The sequence below is a fragment of the Myotis daubentonii genome, chromosome 9, assembly GCF_963259705.1.
Source record: "Myotis daubentonii chromosome 9, mMyoDau2.1, whole genome shotgun sequence".
Lineage (NCBI taxonomy): Eukaryota > Metazoa > Chordata > Mammalia > Chiroptera > Vespertilionidae > Myotis > Myotis daubentonii.
In genome coordinates, this window is record NC_081848.1 from 68923790 (window position 1) to 68937983 (window position 14194).

At 49.1% G+C, this 14194-nt stretch overlaps 1 protein-coding gene across 23 annotated transcripts in view; it reads right to left on the reverse strand.

Annotated features, from left to right (window-relative positions):
• Nucleotides 1-13663, reverse strand: part of MADD (MAP kinase activating death domain) — a 37446-nt gene extending 23783 nt beyond the window's left edge. For 13 of the 23 annotated variants that reach the window (XM_059709440.1, XM_059709439.1, XM_059709436.1 and 10 more), the window contains exons 1-14: nucleotides 13424-13662; nucleotides 9145-9304; nucleotides 7992-8588; nucleotides 7293-7596; nucleotides 6672-6803; nucleotides 6132-6245; nucleotides 5369-5449; nucleotides 2993-3171; nucleotides 2405-2640; nucleotides 2074-2230; nucleotides 1474-1577; nucleotides 1194-1384; nucleotides 567-820; nucleotides 183-322 (exon numbers count right to left, since the gene is read on the reverse strand). In XM_059709440.1, the coding sequence (XP_059565423.1) occupies nucleotides 183-322; nucleotides 567-820; nucleotides 1194-1384; nucleotides 1474-1577; nucleotides 2074-2230; nucleotides 2405-2640; nucleotides 2993-3171; nucleotides 5369-5449; nucleotides 6132-6245; nucleotides 6672-6803; nucleotides 7293-7596; nucleotides 7992-8588; nucleotides 9145-9206 (2551 nt within the window). In that variant the 5' untranslated portion in view covers nucleotides 9207-9304; nucleotides 13424-13662. Of the gene's footprint in view, nucleotides 1-182; nucleotides 323-566; nucleotides 821-1193; nucleotides 1385-1473; nucleotides 1578-2073; nucleotides 2231-2404; nucleotides 2641-2992; nucleotides 3172-5368; nucleotides 5450-6131; nucleotides 6246-6671; nucleotides 6804-7292; nucleotides 7597-7991; nucleotides 8589-9144; nucleotides 9305-13125; nucleotides 13267-13423 lie in introns of those variants that run through there. The other 10 variants (XM_059709445.1, XM_059709444.1, XM_059709437.1 and 7 more) reach the window with 6 other exon arrangements.
• Between the last annotated feature and the right edge of the window lie 531 nt (nucleotides 13664-14194).

The following is a 14194-nucleotide window of genomic DNA, read 5'->3' on the forward strand; positions in this document are numbered from 1 at the left end:
CTCCAGGCAGAAAGACAATGAATAACCTGTCCCTGTTCTTTATTGACCTCCCCTGCAAATACCTATTGAGTGTCACCGAACAACCTGAATTGGGGCTTGCTAATGCAGCCCAGCCTCTGCCGTAGCCAAGCCCTACTGGGAAGAAAATGGGACAGAGGCAGAAGAGAGCTGAAAGCACTTACTGGCAAAAGACATGATGCCCCCAAAGCTCTCGGTGCTGTTGTTGGAGATGGTGGAGGTGGGAGAGCTTGCTCGGGAGTCTGACTCTGCGTCTGAGTCGCTTGCCAGTTTCAGGCTGTTGGGCCGCAGCAGCTTTTGAGCCCTTGAATGCACAGTGGCACCTATGAGCCCCAAGGTGACCTTGGGTGTGTGAGCCTGATGCTACACTGCAGTCACCATGCCCTTCCCCTTCCCATGATTCCTAAATGCTGAGATCGCAGCAACACCCTCTGGACACGGCAGGACCACGAGAGCACTGAGACCTCTCAGGCCGATCAACCCTCGCCCAGCTCCACTGCAGGGAGGTCCTGCAGTCACCCATCCAGGAGGACTCCCCGGGCTCTCACCGATTGCCACTGACATGTTGGCTGAATCGGGGAGTGTAACTTTCCCCCTGGTCATCATCATCTTCCTCAGGGGGAAGGCCATACTGGGGCTCGAAGTATGGGTTGTCAAAGGTTCGCCGGCATACTGATCCCTCTCCAGTTTCTGTCTGGCGCCTGTCCACAACCGATTTGCTGACGCTGGGAGGCACGGGAGGGAGGGGCTTGGAGATGGCTACTGCTGCCTTATCATCCATCTCTGTTGAGTCAGCAGGTTCCTACAGTCCATATCAAATGAAAAGTAGTCACCTGGTGCCAGGTGACGCTTTCCCATAGTCTCGGTTTGGCAGGGCCTGTCAGATTCCTACCCTAAGAAATGTGTGAGAAAAGATCTCTGTAACATCCCTGTTCTCTGTCCCCACAAACTATGCAAGAGGGATTTTAGTTAATCCCTGAACAAAAACCCAGTGATCTCCTTCTGGGATCAAAACTATATCTTATAGGCGCTAAGTTGTAGGGCCTATGGTCAGGAAGATAGGAAGATGGTGAAGAAAGAAGCAAATTAAATCCACAGCTTCACTCCAGCTTTCCTAAGAGAGGTGAGGCCCACACCCCGCAGTCCTCACTTTTCCACCCCAAGTCCTCACTTACAGCACCGGCTCCATGGATGACGGTGCTGGGGCCACTGCTGGCCGTGGTGCTGGAGCTGGAGTGCGGTGGGGGGTGTTCCTGAGCGTTCTCTCTGTGGGAACCAGGTTCCCCGGCTTCCTTCTGGCTCGGCAGCTCATCAATCTCCACCTCACTGGCATCCCCCAGCGCTGCATGCGTCAGAGGATCCACATCTGCCAAAACCCAAGGGTGCAGGTACAGACCACACCACCCCAGAAACCAAACCCTGCCCAGAGCTGGCCAAGTTCTCCAATACACTTACTAGGCGTATCGCCATTGATGTCACACTTCATCATTTCACTAACAAAGTCACCGAGGGAGGAGTAGGAAGAGCTTGAGTCACCATAGTCCATACTATCACTGCCGCTGCAGAGTGAAGAGCGTACAATAAAAACAAAACAGAAAAGAATCAACCATCAGCACTGGGAGAAATAAAAAGAGGAGCACCCTTAACTCAAGGCCAGGGAACAATATGAAATAAGGAAGCTAACATAAAACAATCAACCCTGGCTGGTGTGGCCCAGCGGTGGAACAGCATCCCATGCATCAGGAAGTTGCTGGTTAGATTCCTGGTCAGGGCACATGCCTGGGTTTTGGGTGCAATCCCCAGCAACGGGTGTGCAGGAGGCAGCCAATCATGTAGATGTTTCTTATCGATGTTTCTATCTCTCTCTCCCTCTCACTTCCTCTCTCTCTAAAATCAATAAAAACCTATTAAAAAACACATAACCAATCAACCAAAATATAACCCAAGGCTTCAAATGCTGCTAACTTGTATGAGATTTTTCCATGGTGCTACGTAAGGGCCAGTGAGAGCCTCCTGACCTTACACACTGTGTTGCTGCCATAAGGGACTGCTCACCTGTCATCAGTAGGATCAGAGTCAGAGTCACGCTCTGGGGGCACACTCAGCGCTTCAGCCAGCTGGGAATTGCTATCATAGACGCGATAGTGGATGGGTTGCAGCTGATGAGCGTACCACTTTGGCTTGTCACCAATCAGGGCCGGATCAAACATATCTACCAGAAGAGGAAAAAGAATAGACTTAGCAAAACATAAAAGAAGGGTAGGAGCAAGTCTACAGCCAAACAGGAATGGAGGGAGCAGGCCCAAGAAAGGGAAAACGCCAAGGGAAGAGCCATCAGAAGGACAGAGGCTGAAGGTGGGGCTGCGCAGAGGGTAGGGGGACTCACTGTTGTGAATGCGCTGAAAGGCATAGTTGGTAGGGTTAAGGATCCATTCCCCAAAGTACTCCACAGCCTGAGTCCTGGCCAATTTCTCAGCAAACGGAGTCTGCCTGGGACGTGAGGCTAGGAAGGAGCCAACTTGAAAAGCTACCACAGGCCGAGGGAAGAGACGCAGGATACGTGTGTGCATCTGAAAGCCCTGCAGCACGTTGGGGGAGTTGAAGAAACGGACCATGGCCACTCTGGGGAAAAAGAGGAGGCAAGATATCTGAGTCCCACACCTTCCAGAGTGATGATTCCTATGATCCAAAGTCTCAGATCACCTCCCAAAGCCATCAGTTAACAGACTTCCAACATCAAGGGGGTAAGTATCTTAAAGAATCATCAATCCTCTTCTTCATTCAAGGCCTAAAATGCCTGACAGAAGGATGAACTCTTCCTTCTCTTTGCTTTTACTAAGGTGGCAAATATAACCCAGTATTACACGTTTTATATACAAAGAAACTCTTGTTGAGGGGAGTACCCTGCCCCAAGTCACTGTGTAAGCAGAGACCAGTTTGGGAGTCGTGATTGTCTAGTCTGCTTGGTCGGTACCTGGTTGCGACATCCACAGAATCCACATCATTGCCATAGATGAGTGGGTTGAATTCCGTGGAAGGGGTGGACTGCAGGTCACTAGTAGGCTTTCCAAAGAGCAGGGGGATCTCCTGGCCCTCATGGAATTTTTCCAGATTGAGGATTGGCTGGGTGTTGAGGCTCATGCTGGCAAGGGCCTGTGGAACAACAAGAAATTCCTCATTGAAGGCAGAATCCTGGGCAGCTGGCTAATCTCATCTCCTAGGAACAAGCCTTCATCCTATATAATAAAATATGCAAATCAACCGAACGGAGGAATGACTGGTCGCCATGACGCACAATGACCACCAGAAGGCAGACGCTCAACACAGGAGCTGCCCCCTGGTGGTCAGTGCGTTCCCACAGGGGGAGTGTCCCTCAGCCAAAAGCCGGTCTCATGGCTGGTGAGCCATGAGAGCAGCGAAGGTGGCAGTGGTGGTGGGAGCCTCTCCCGCCTCTGCAGCAGCACTAAGGACCCCTCGGGGGATGTCCCCTGAGAGGTCCCAGACTGCCAGAGAGCGAAGGGCGGGCTGAGGGACCAACCCCCAATGCACAAATCTTGTGCACTGGGCCTCTAGTCTTTGAAATAACTGTTAGAGAAAATATTTTAACCTTTAGAAAATAATGTGTATTCTACAGATCTTCAGCTTAAGCCAACCTGGCTCAAGGCAACGCAATCAAATTCAGGGCAATAGCTTTCAAATTTAGTTTAGCAATGAAAGCTTATTTTTTTCCATGGAAATCTATGTGGAAATATAAACAACTGAAACTTCAGCTTCTTTGGAGGACATAAGGAACCCAGAGCCTCACGCGTTTTGGCACTTGCAACCTAAATCAACCCCTAGTAGACTCCACAGGGCAGTTTGAAACCACTGGTTTAGATCGGAGAGCTCCTTAAAAGTGAATAAACATAGGTTTCACTTGGTCATATTGTTAAAATGCAGATTCTGAGTCAATAGGTTTAGGTGATTCTGCACTTCCACCAAGCCCAGGTGAGGCTAGTGTTGCTGGCCACGGACCACAGAGGTGCAGATACAGGATCAACGAGCCCAAGGATCTTAGCTCCCACAGACATGGTAAGTCCAGTTCCATCCGCAACCTCTCCATCGTATTAGGCATACTAGAGCAATCATCGAGAATGAAAATAGCAAAGGACTATAGCTCAAGAATGTTCTGAACTTGCAACCCTCACCAGACTAGACTGCAGTAACAAGGTATCATATTACATCAGCAGTGATGAGGCAAGTGAGGGGGATGATACCAAATGAGCCATCTAGGTCCAAGCAGGTATCATCTAGAGCAGCGGTTCTCAACCTGTGGGTCGCGACCCCTTCGGCAGTCGAACGACCCTTTCACAGGGGTCACCTAAGACCATCCTGCGTATCAGATATTTACATTATGATTCGTAACAGTAGCAACATTACAGTTATGAAGTAGCAACGAAAATAATTTTATGGTTGGGTCACAACATGAGGAACTGTATTTAAAGGGCCACAAGGTTGAGAACCACTGATCTAGAGGTACTGCTACGCAGCTCGGACATCAACTAGAGAGAGTTCTTCAAGTCAGAGCAGGTATTCCTAAGACAGAGCTATCTACTGGGCCTGCGTAACACACAGCAGGCAAAGGAATGGGCTTTGTCAGGGTTTACCTTCACATGCTGTGTTCAGCAGAAGCAGCTCAATCAATGAGAAAGGCAGTTAAGGGATTACGCAAAGAAAGGAATTTTTGGAAAAAGGATGCTATAGGGACAACCTAAGGATTAATTTAAGAAGAAAACATTTAAAAATCCATTCTGTCCTAACCCCCTCCTTACAAGACTGAGAGACAACGGCCCGAGACCATAAAGAATAGCAGATGTGCCCTGGCCGGATGGCTCAGCTAGTTGAAGGTCATACCGACCAAGGCTGCAGGTTCGATCCCTGGTCGGGGTGTGTAAGAGAGGTGACCAATCAATGTTTCTCTCTCACACTGATGTTTCTCTCTCTTTCTCTCTTCCTCTTTCTCTAAAAATCAATAAAAAAAAATATCCTTGAGTAAGGATTAAAAAAAAAAAAAAAAAGAATAGCAGACATGACAAGAAACTGGAAGTGAAGGGTTGTTTTGTACAGCATTATAAGTATCAGAGGGTGGGAGGCCATACAATGAATAAGAAGGAATCTGAAAAGCCATTTTTTGAGGTTCACCCTGCACCCCCCTCAGAAATGGGATACACTTCCTCTTAAGCCCACCCAAGGTGAAGAATATCTACTCTACTTGACGTTTGCAAGGAAACTGGCTCCTGCAATAGCTGTCTGCCTACAGCAGTCCTGCAGCAGCCACCACTCCCCTTCCTTTTCTTCATTCTTCACTTACCTGCTTCAGATGTTTTTTCAACTCTAATGACTCTGGTTCTGGCAGGACAGGTAGCACTTCTGCATTGGTGGGGGCAATCACCTGCACCAGAAAAAAGATAAAAGGCATGACCCTAGAGCTAAATCCTTAGGAGTTTCTCTCACATAAGGGTAAGCAAAAAGAATAGGAAGTTGTATGTACACTATATCATTTGTATGTGAATACATACATTAGATACCAACATACATGAGCTATCCATCTGCACATGTGTATGATACACATACACACCTGAAAGGAATTAGACCTAAATGTTATTGATGACTATCTCTAGATAATAGGATTATGGTTTTTATTTACTTCTTTAGACTTATTTGTATTTTCTAGTTTTTACAATGAACACATAAGGGCTTCCTACCAACGTTTATATTCACACTACAGAATGTTAATATGCATTTTTAAAAAGTCTGTACTGAAAGACAGTTTCTTAATAGAAACTATACCCCCAAGAAAACAATTAGCTGATCCACACCGTATGTAATTGTCCAGCAACCACTGATCTGAGATGCGGGGGAACACTTAATTCTGGCAACACTAAATCTTGTAATTCTTGGAGTCCTAAAATGGGTCTATTAAACCAATAAAATGAAAGCAGATTTTGAAAAAATTGTTTCAATGAGTCACACAATAGAAATCACCACCAACTCAGGACTTTCCTGGGAGTAATCTAAAAAAAGAGGACACCACCCTATTGTAGACCCTACAAGGCCTCAGCCAAGAACCTCACCCTACTGCCGTCCAGGTCCACTAGCCATACATCGTCAGGCATTTTGAAGTCCGGTTTGTAGAGGAAGAAGCTGGCAGGGACCCCGATGATGTATGGGGTTGGGGCCAACAGCAGCTGTGGAAGAGATAAAGAGGATAAGAAAAAACCCCATTGTGATCACTTATCAAGTCAGGATTTTTCTAGATAAGGAAACAATCCCTTTTCCAAAAGCCTTGAGGGTAGATGAGTTTCAAGATTCAGAATTTTTCAGACTTTAGAAATGCGCCAGTCCCTATTCTGCATGTTAAGTGATACCTGCACTGGTGCAGTCAGTAGCCTCTAGTTGCTAACATTAACTGTGACAAATAAAAACATAAACAGCATAAATTTTACCACCAGACCAGTGCAAGTCAGGTCAGATTTTGCAGACACATAAGCTGTGATAAGGGACTGCAGACCAGTACTGATTTACAACCTCTCTGGGCATTGAGCCTTCTCCCCCAGAGCTGGGCAGAGCTGGAACACAGAGGTGACAAAGACAGAAAATGTCTTGAGACTCACCTGCTCTGCCGATCCCATGCAGGTGGGCAGCAGTGGGATGACAGGAAACATATACTCCAGGGGGTAGATCATTGCCACAAATGCCATCACAGACATGGAGAGTGCGTTGTAGTCGCGGGACTGTAGCACCACCTGCCACAAGTCATAGGAATCACTCGACAGTGTAAGGTTTATGAGAATACAACTTCCAACACTACCGTTTGTTTCACCCTGCCTATGGCTCCAGGAGCGTAGTTTCCACAATTACACTGCTCTGTACCCCACCTTGCACCTCCCAATCCAAGCACTGTAGTTGTCCTCTCTCAAATCACTCCCTATGTTCCTAGTTCTTGTACCCCCAATCCCAGGACCACTCTTTGGAATAGAACTGCTGATATTTCCAGAGAATTAGATCAGTATAGTTAAAGATAATTCAGGTGAGTGGCAAGTCCACTGAATACATCCCACACAATACCAGTACCTTAATTCAACCCACATCTACTGAGTACCTACTCAGTAGATACCTGGCATCTTATTACCCCCTGGAGATAAAAAGATGAAAAGGGTATAGTCCCTGTCCTCAAAGAGCTCATGGTTTAGCCTCTGCCATATTTCCAAGGTCTAGAAAGCTGGCCCTCTCACCTTGTGCTCTAACAGGATGCAGGTTAGCACCTGAAGGCAGGCATCCACACCCAGAAGTTCCAAGGGAAGGTGCAGTGGGAAATCCACCAGGGTGAATCGAGAGGGGTCAGGAAGAGCAAAGGTCAGAGCTTGCTGGAGCTCCTGGGGTAGGACCTCAATGTCTACTCGCTTCTGCCCAGAGACGGGCACTGGGGAGCGCAGCAATCGATAGATCCAGGCCTCAATCTCTCGAAGGTCATGCAGAAGGGCACCTGACTTCTCCTCCACCAGCAACGATCCAGTGAAGATGCGCCACATGGTGTCCCTGGGGGCAGAGAGCAGGAAACAGACACATGTGCACCAGGGGCCGATACCCCACTGCAACCCACTGTAACCATAAAGGGGATAATGATGACAACTGGAAAAGCCCACCCTTTGAGCTCAGCTAGGACCACAGGGTAGGGACAAGAGTGAGAGCAAGTATAAAAATGCACACATGGTGGGACTCATTGTCCTGCCCACCATGAAACATCAAATTCCTCAGCATTGATCCAAACACAATTATGATAGGAGGTCTAACTCAGCAGCAGTCTCTTGCTTAGTAAGGACTAAGGTCTGATGGACTTCAGGCTTTAGAGAAATTTCCTATGCCTCTCACAGACCAATTATACCTCATCTCTAAAATGCTCCACCTCTCTGAGCACCAGCGGCAAACCATACCTTTGTATGCCTCGGGGGATGCCCAGTTTCTTGCCCAGCAGTCGCTCACTGCAGCAGTCCACCAGACGTTTGAGGGTGTACAGACACTCTCGGAAGGTGGAGAAGAAGGGGTAGTGGCTGATCACACAGAGGGAAGTCAGAGTACTGTTGCGGGACCGGCTTCCTGCCTTGGCCCGGCGTTTTCCGCGAGGAGACTGGTTCACATCAGGGGTGGAGTCGGCACTGGGAGGCTGCAGGGACGAGCCACTCTCCGAACTCTCAGTGCCAACCTCTTCTGAGGCGCTGGTGGGCCGGGGTCCTTCCTTCCCACGGGACCCTGCCCCAGCTTCCCCCTTTTCCTTAGGCATTCGCTTCTGGAAGGAGCGGTAGAAGTTAACACAGATGCCATAACGCGTGACTCCGGTGTCCTTGTCGGTGAGGGTGAAGACAAAAGAGATATCATCCCGCAGGCTCATGCGCCGCTGCCGCACACTCAGACAGCCCTCTGGCTGGCAGAAGAACACGACATCTGGGGGCAGGGGAAACTCAGGGTGATCCTCTAATGGGTATCGCCGAAGCAGTTCAGGAGTCTGGGCCACACTGTCACTGCTCGGGTGCCTGAAGAACAGAAAGACCAATTCAGCAGCCTGAGGAATAGGATGCGCTATCAGGGTTTACCGCGTCTACAAATCAAGTTCATAATGCTACACTGGATCAAGTAACTAACTGCAAGACCTTGGCTGCATTTAGCCGGTAGGCTAAACGAGGCCGGCACTGTCATGAAGACACCTATCCTGAACTGAGAGAAAAATTTCAACAATTAAATGATCACTCACACCTTTTCAAGGTATAATAGCCAATGACAGAGCATACTAGTATGTTAATACTAGTATAATAGACAGAGCACACTAGTATGTCGGTAGAGAAGGAGCACAATGTACTTTCCCTTTTTACGAAACAAGGAAAGTGGGTACACAGAGCACATTTGCTCAAGAACAGAAAGATGCTAGTTAAGAGGAGTTTTGCTCCAACTCTGTTCCTCCAGCCTTCTACTCTCAACCCACCTGACTGTGTTGTTTTCCCAAAGGCATCAATGCTCCCATCAGAGTAAAACAGTGGAATAAGAATAAGATATGCAAACCAACAAGACAAAAATTATTCTCTTTTTGGTTACCTGGCGCCTACAATCACTAGGTAGTCAAGTAACCGAGGACAGAACTTCTTCTTTTGCACCATGGTTCCAGTTCATCAGTTCATCCCGGAGAAACTTCAAGGCACCAAGCAAGGAGTCAGCATTCCCAGGGGGAATTCTGTTATTATCTGAAAATCCAAGGCTAATAGGAAGAAAGTACTGGTAAGATCCATTGCTGTGCCTAAGGAACTCAGCCCTGCTAGCTTCATCTCAGCCAGAGGCATAGGTAAGGTCTTCCATTCAGCACTAAAGATAAAGGAACCCGACACTTTTCCCAGCCTAGAGTTCAGCCTAGGCTTATGAGCTCACAGAATCAAATGAGAAGGATAAATAATGGCCCATCTCCCCATCCCTACAAACAAGTTCATTCTCAGCCTTGCCCCTGGCTCTCTGTTTTTGAAAAACAGAACCAGTTAGTCTAATCTGGACTCAATCATTATGGTAACAAAAATTAACTCATTTCAGGACTGCTCCAGGGGGGATCCAGGATCAAACCAGACTCTCTAATCAGCACTCCTCTGTACTCCGAGCTCTAGATCAGTGGTTCTCAACCTTCCTGATGCCTCGGCCCTTTAATACAGTTCCTCATGTTGTGGTGACCCCCAATTTCATTGTTACAAATTGAACATAATTAAAGCATAGTGATTAATCACAAAAACAATATGTAATTATATGTGTTTTCCGATGGTCTTAGGCGACCCCTGTGAAAGGGTCGTTCGACCCCCAAAGGGGTCGCGACCCTCAGGTTGAGAACCGCTGCTCTAGATGGAAATCCATTTATTCTGTTCCAATATTCTGCATTCAGCTTGATATGAAACTATTATATATAGTGTATAGTTCATTGTTCTCAGACAATAACAAAAGCTGGGTGTTCTACCCTGTGCAATTTCAAATGAAGAATATCTATGTTCCAATTCCTTGTCTAGATCAGTTTTCTTCCCTCTTCAAGCAAAAAAGGGACCCAGTGGCTACTGCTACTGGCTCTGCCCTTGGTGCTGAATCATAGTCTTTCTACTCTATTTTGGTCCAAGGACTGGAATCAGTAATACAATACACACAAGATGAGGCCTTGTCCTATATCTTACAGAGACTAGGAATTAGATGCAGAAATAACAGGATTTCTGCAAGGACAGGGAGAGGTGCTCAGAGGAATTTCTAAACCATAGTCCAAAAGTCAGGAAAAGCTTACAGGGTCTAAATTATAATTCATTTCCTGCCGAGTCTCCATACACTGCTGTAATAAAATGTTTAACTCTACCTCAAGATTATTTCCAGTGCTTCCAGAATTCCACCTCTGTGCTCTGTACTTAGCCACGCTAGGACCTTGTTCACTACACACACAGAGAATCTCATTACACTACACACACTCACACACCAGTCCCTGTTTTGCGGCTGCATGCACTACTATACACACAGACATCCACACTTCCTGTATGCTTAAGGTACTCTTGATACAGATAATGAGAAGTTCTACCTCCCCCCCTTACTTAATAATAAAAGAGACCACCCTAGCTGTTTTGGCTCAGTGGATAGAGTGTTGGCCTGTGGACTGAAGGGTCCTGGGCTTGATTCTGATCAAGGGCACATGCTCTGTTGCGGGCTTGATCCCCAGTAGGGGGCGTGCAGGAGGCAGTGGTTCAATGATTCTCACTCATCATTGATGTTTCTCCCTCTAGCTCCCTCTCCCCTCCTCTCTGAAATCAATAAAAATATATTTTTAAAATAAATAAAAGTTTATTTAAAAAATATTTTTTGAAAAAAGAGACCTATTTGCAACATCTCTCAAATCCTCAAAATACTGCTCCCTCCTTTCCCTTGCTCCCAATAGAGGACCAGCAGGTAATAGGATTCAGTTTTATCTCCATAGTGACTGACTCCCAGTACTATTTATAGCAGAGCCACAGCCCCTCCCCTGCCTGGTGACCTCACAGTGCTAGCAGCTGCTACTCCAGCATCGGCCAGGGCCCATACAATTCACTCTCCTTGAATTTGGAGACACCTCTTCCTCTGACAGCACCTGCTAATTATTATGTTATCTTCTTTGGCTTGCACTTTGTCCTAATTCTGGAGTTTGACAGAACTATGTCCTTTCCACACAACCATAACCAAGTTTCCAAGCACGCCATACACTCATTTCTGGGCACCACTGCCACCCAGAAGGTCCTCTGGTTCTCTCCTCTGCTACGGAGCCATGAGCATACTGCAGAAGGTGGGGCGCTGTTACACAGCTTAACTGAGCTTCTCCCAACCAGAATGAGAAGGGGAGAGAAACAGAAATGAAATGGGAGGTGTGTAAAAGCATAATTCATTCTAGAAGAATTATGTGGATAATGCCTAGGGTGAGACCCAAAGTATAGTAAGTCTTCACTTAATGCCATCAGGTTCTGCAACTTTAAGTGAAACAGTATATAACGAAACCAATTTTGCCATAGGCTAATTGACATAAACAAGAGTTAAGTTCCTATGGCACCTCATCAACGTTATAACTAAACGATGTTGAGCAAAATGACATTATTTGAGGACCTGCTGTGTCTTAAAATAAAACAGAATTTATAGGACCAGATCTCAAGGCTAGGCCTTGAAATCTATATTTACATTAAAAACTAGGAACCCTTTCCTGCCCAAATTTCAAAGATCACACCTGAAGCATCTTCTACTAAAATACTAGGCATCTAGCCTTAGTGGGATCCCAGCCCTCACCAATGAGAAGCATTTGCTTAAAAGCAAGTGATTACACTCTACAGTGCTCATCGCCCTCCCACAAGGACTCCTGTGACTATTCTAGTTATTAGCAATAGGATAGATTCCTATCTCATCAACAGCCACTGCTTTTGGTTATTCAGACTGCAGAAATAAAGGCTTTTCTTCCCATTCTCACCCCTCCTCACAAATCCTCTACCACCACCTGTAACTCACTCTCTGTCTTCATGTCCACCCAAGCTCAGACTCTGCCTCCTGCCTCAACCACATTTACTAACAGGAAGCCCAAAGGCATCAAGCTCAAAATGCATACCTATCTGCTGAAGGCCTACAGCACCTTCCACTCCATCCAGATGCAGATTTGGAACCCACAGACGTTTCTTTAGGTTATTGAGGTCTTTTCCGCAAATGGCCTCGTTAACCAACCCTTTGGATTCGTCCCTCTTCGGGGGTAAAATGTCATAGTAAAACCACAGGAACCGGAGAGCGATATGACATCTTTGCTGACGTGAGCACAAGAGGCCCTCTCACCTCCTCCTCCTCCTCCCCAGGAAGTGACCTTGCAAGCACATCAACACAGACTGGTCCAGCATGGGGGAGCACAGAGCAATGAGGCAGGCAATAGGGGGGTTGGGGAGGAGGAGAGCAGAGAAAGGAGGAAGAATTTAGGATGCACGAGGCTGGGGAGGGAAGCCGTTGCATGAAAGATCACACGGTGTCTCCACTCTCTAATAAGCCAATTTTGAAAACGCCAAATTAAAAAAAAATGGTAAAGAACCGAATGTGGTTCTTCAAACCCTAACAAAAAATAAGGCGCACAGCACACGCGCGCACGCACGCGCGCACACACATACACACGCGCGCACACACACACACGCGCGCACACACGAGCGCGCCAGGTGCCAATCCCGGGCCGGCCTCGGGCTGGACAGCTCTGTCCGCCCCCTCACCTGCTGGACAGCTCTCCCCGCCTCCGCCGGAACCAGGGCACCCGCCAGTCCGGGAAGAATCGAGCTCAGAGCCGCAGGCTGAGCACAGGCAGCAGCCCGCACCCCCTCGGCGGCTCGAAGCGCCCCCACGTCAAGCCCGGCCCTTTCGGTGCGGACCCCTTCCTCGCTCTCGAGACCCCACGCGCCCTGACGTTCCTTGAAGGGCCGCCCGAGACCCCGCCCCCAGGACCCCTGCTCCTCTCGGAGCCGATTTCCCCCAGGGAGCCCCGTCCCAGATACCCTTCCAGGGCCCCCGGCGGCGCCGACCTCCTACCTCCCGAGCTGCGGGGGACCGGCCGGCCCGGCTGGACGACCCCCGGCCGCAGAGCGTCAGTCGCTCCCCGGCGCCAGTTCCGCGTGAGGGAGGGGAAGCGAGGGGGCGAGGGGGGCGGGGGCCCTACCATTCACCCCCGCGGGGGACAGGGCGGCACCTAGCCGAGCGCAGAAGGGCGGAGCCGACCTCGGGAGAAGGCGGCTACGCACACACCTATGCGAGTGGGAGTGGAAAGGCGATGGGGAGCGCAGGGCCAGCCTAGCGCCACTGACTGCCAAGGGGGGACCCACAGAAATACCTTTTGTGTCCACTGCGCAGAGATTTTAATTCGGCATGGTAGCAGAGCGCACCCCGACGAAATGCGGGTTGAGCGGGAAGCTACTTCTCAGGATGAACTGCTCCTGACACTTCTGACCGTCCCCTCCGCCGCCCTCCCCTCTCCCTCCCCGCACTCGGCTTGGACGTGCCCAGCCGCCGCGGCTGGAAAGCGGCAGCGCGGCGGTGGAGCCTACCACTTCAGCGGCGGCGGGGGGGACCGAGGCCGGAAGACGCGGCGCGGTGCCACAGACACCGGGTGAGCGCCAAGGGAAGGGGGCGTGAGCGGTGCCGCGGTGCTCGCTGGGAAATGGAGTCCAGTCCTCCGGAGAGGCGCAACCCCAGGCTGGGCAGCGCCCCCCCCTCCCCGCCTCAGGGGACTTTTCTTCCTGTCCCGTAATGTGGGGGCCGAGAGGAGGGGGGATTGATGTGCCCGCGCCCACAGAACACAGGTGCCTAGCTGAGGCGCTAGTTCTGAAAGTCCAACACCCCCTCCCCTACAGAAGGCAGGATCCCTTCCCCGCTCCCATCATGACAGGGGAAGTGGTCTCAGCGTTTCATTTACCCTCGGGGCGCAATGGGGCTAGTGAAAGGAGGCTGGCACTGGGGACTTGTCTCCCTCTAATTCTGGAGGCGATCCTAAAAGACACTGCAGGCTTCCCTCCTCTGTTGCCGCTCCTCCACCCCAATCCAGAAACTGTTTCTCTCATTCCGTATTCATTTTGTCTTCTTGTACAAACAGTACCAGGCCGAC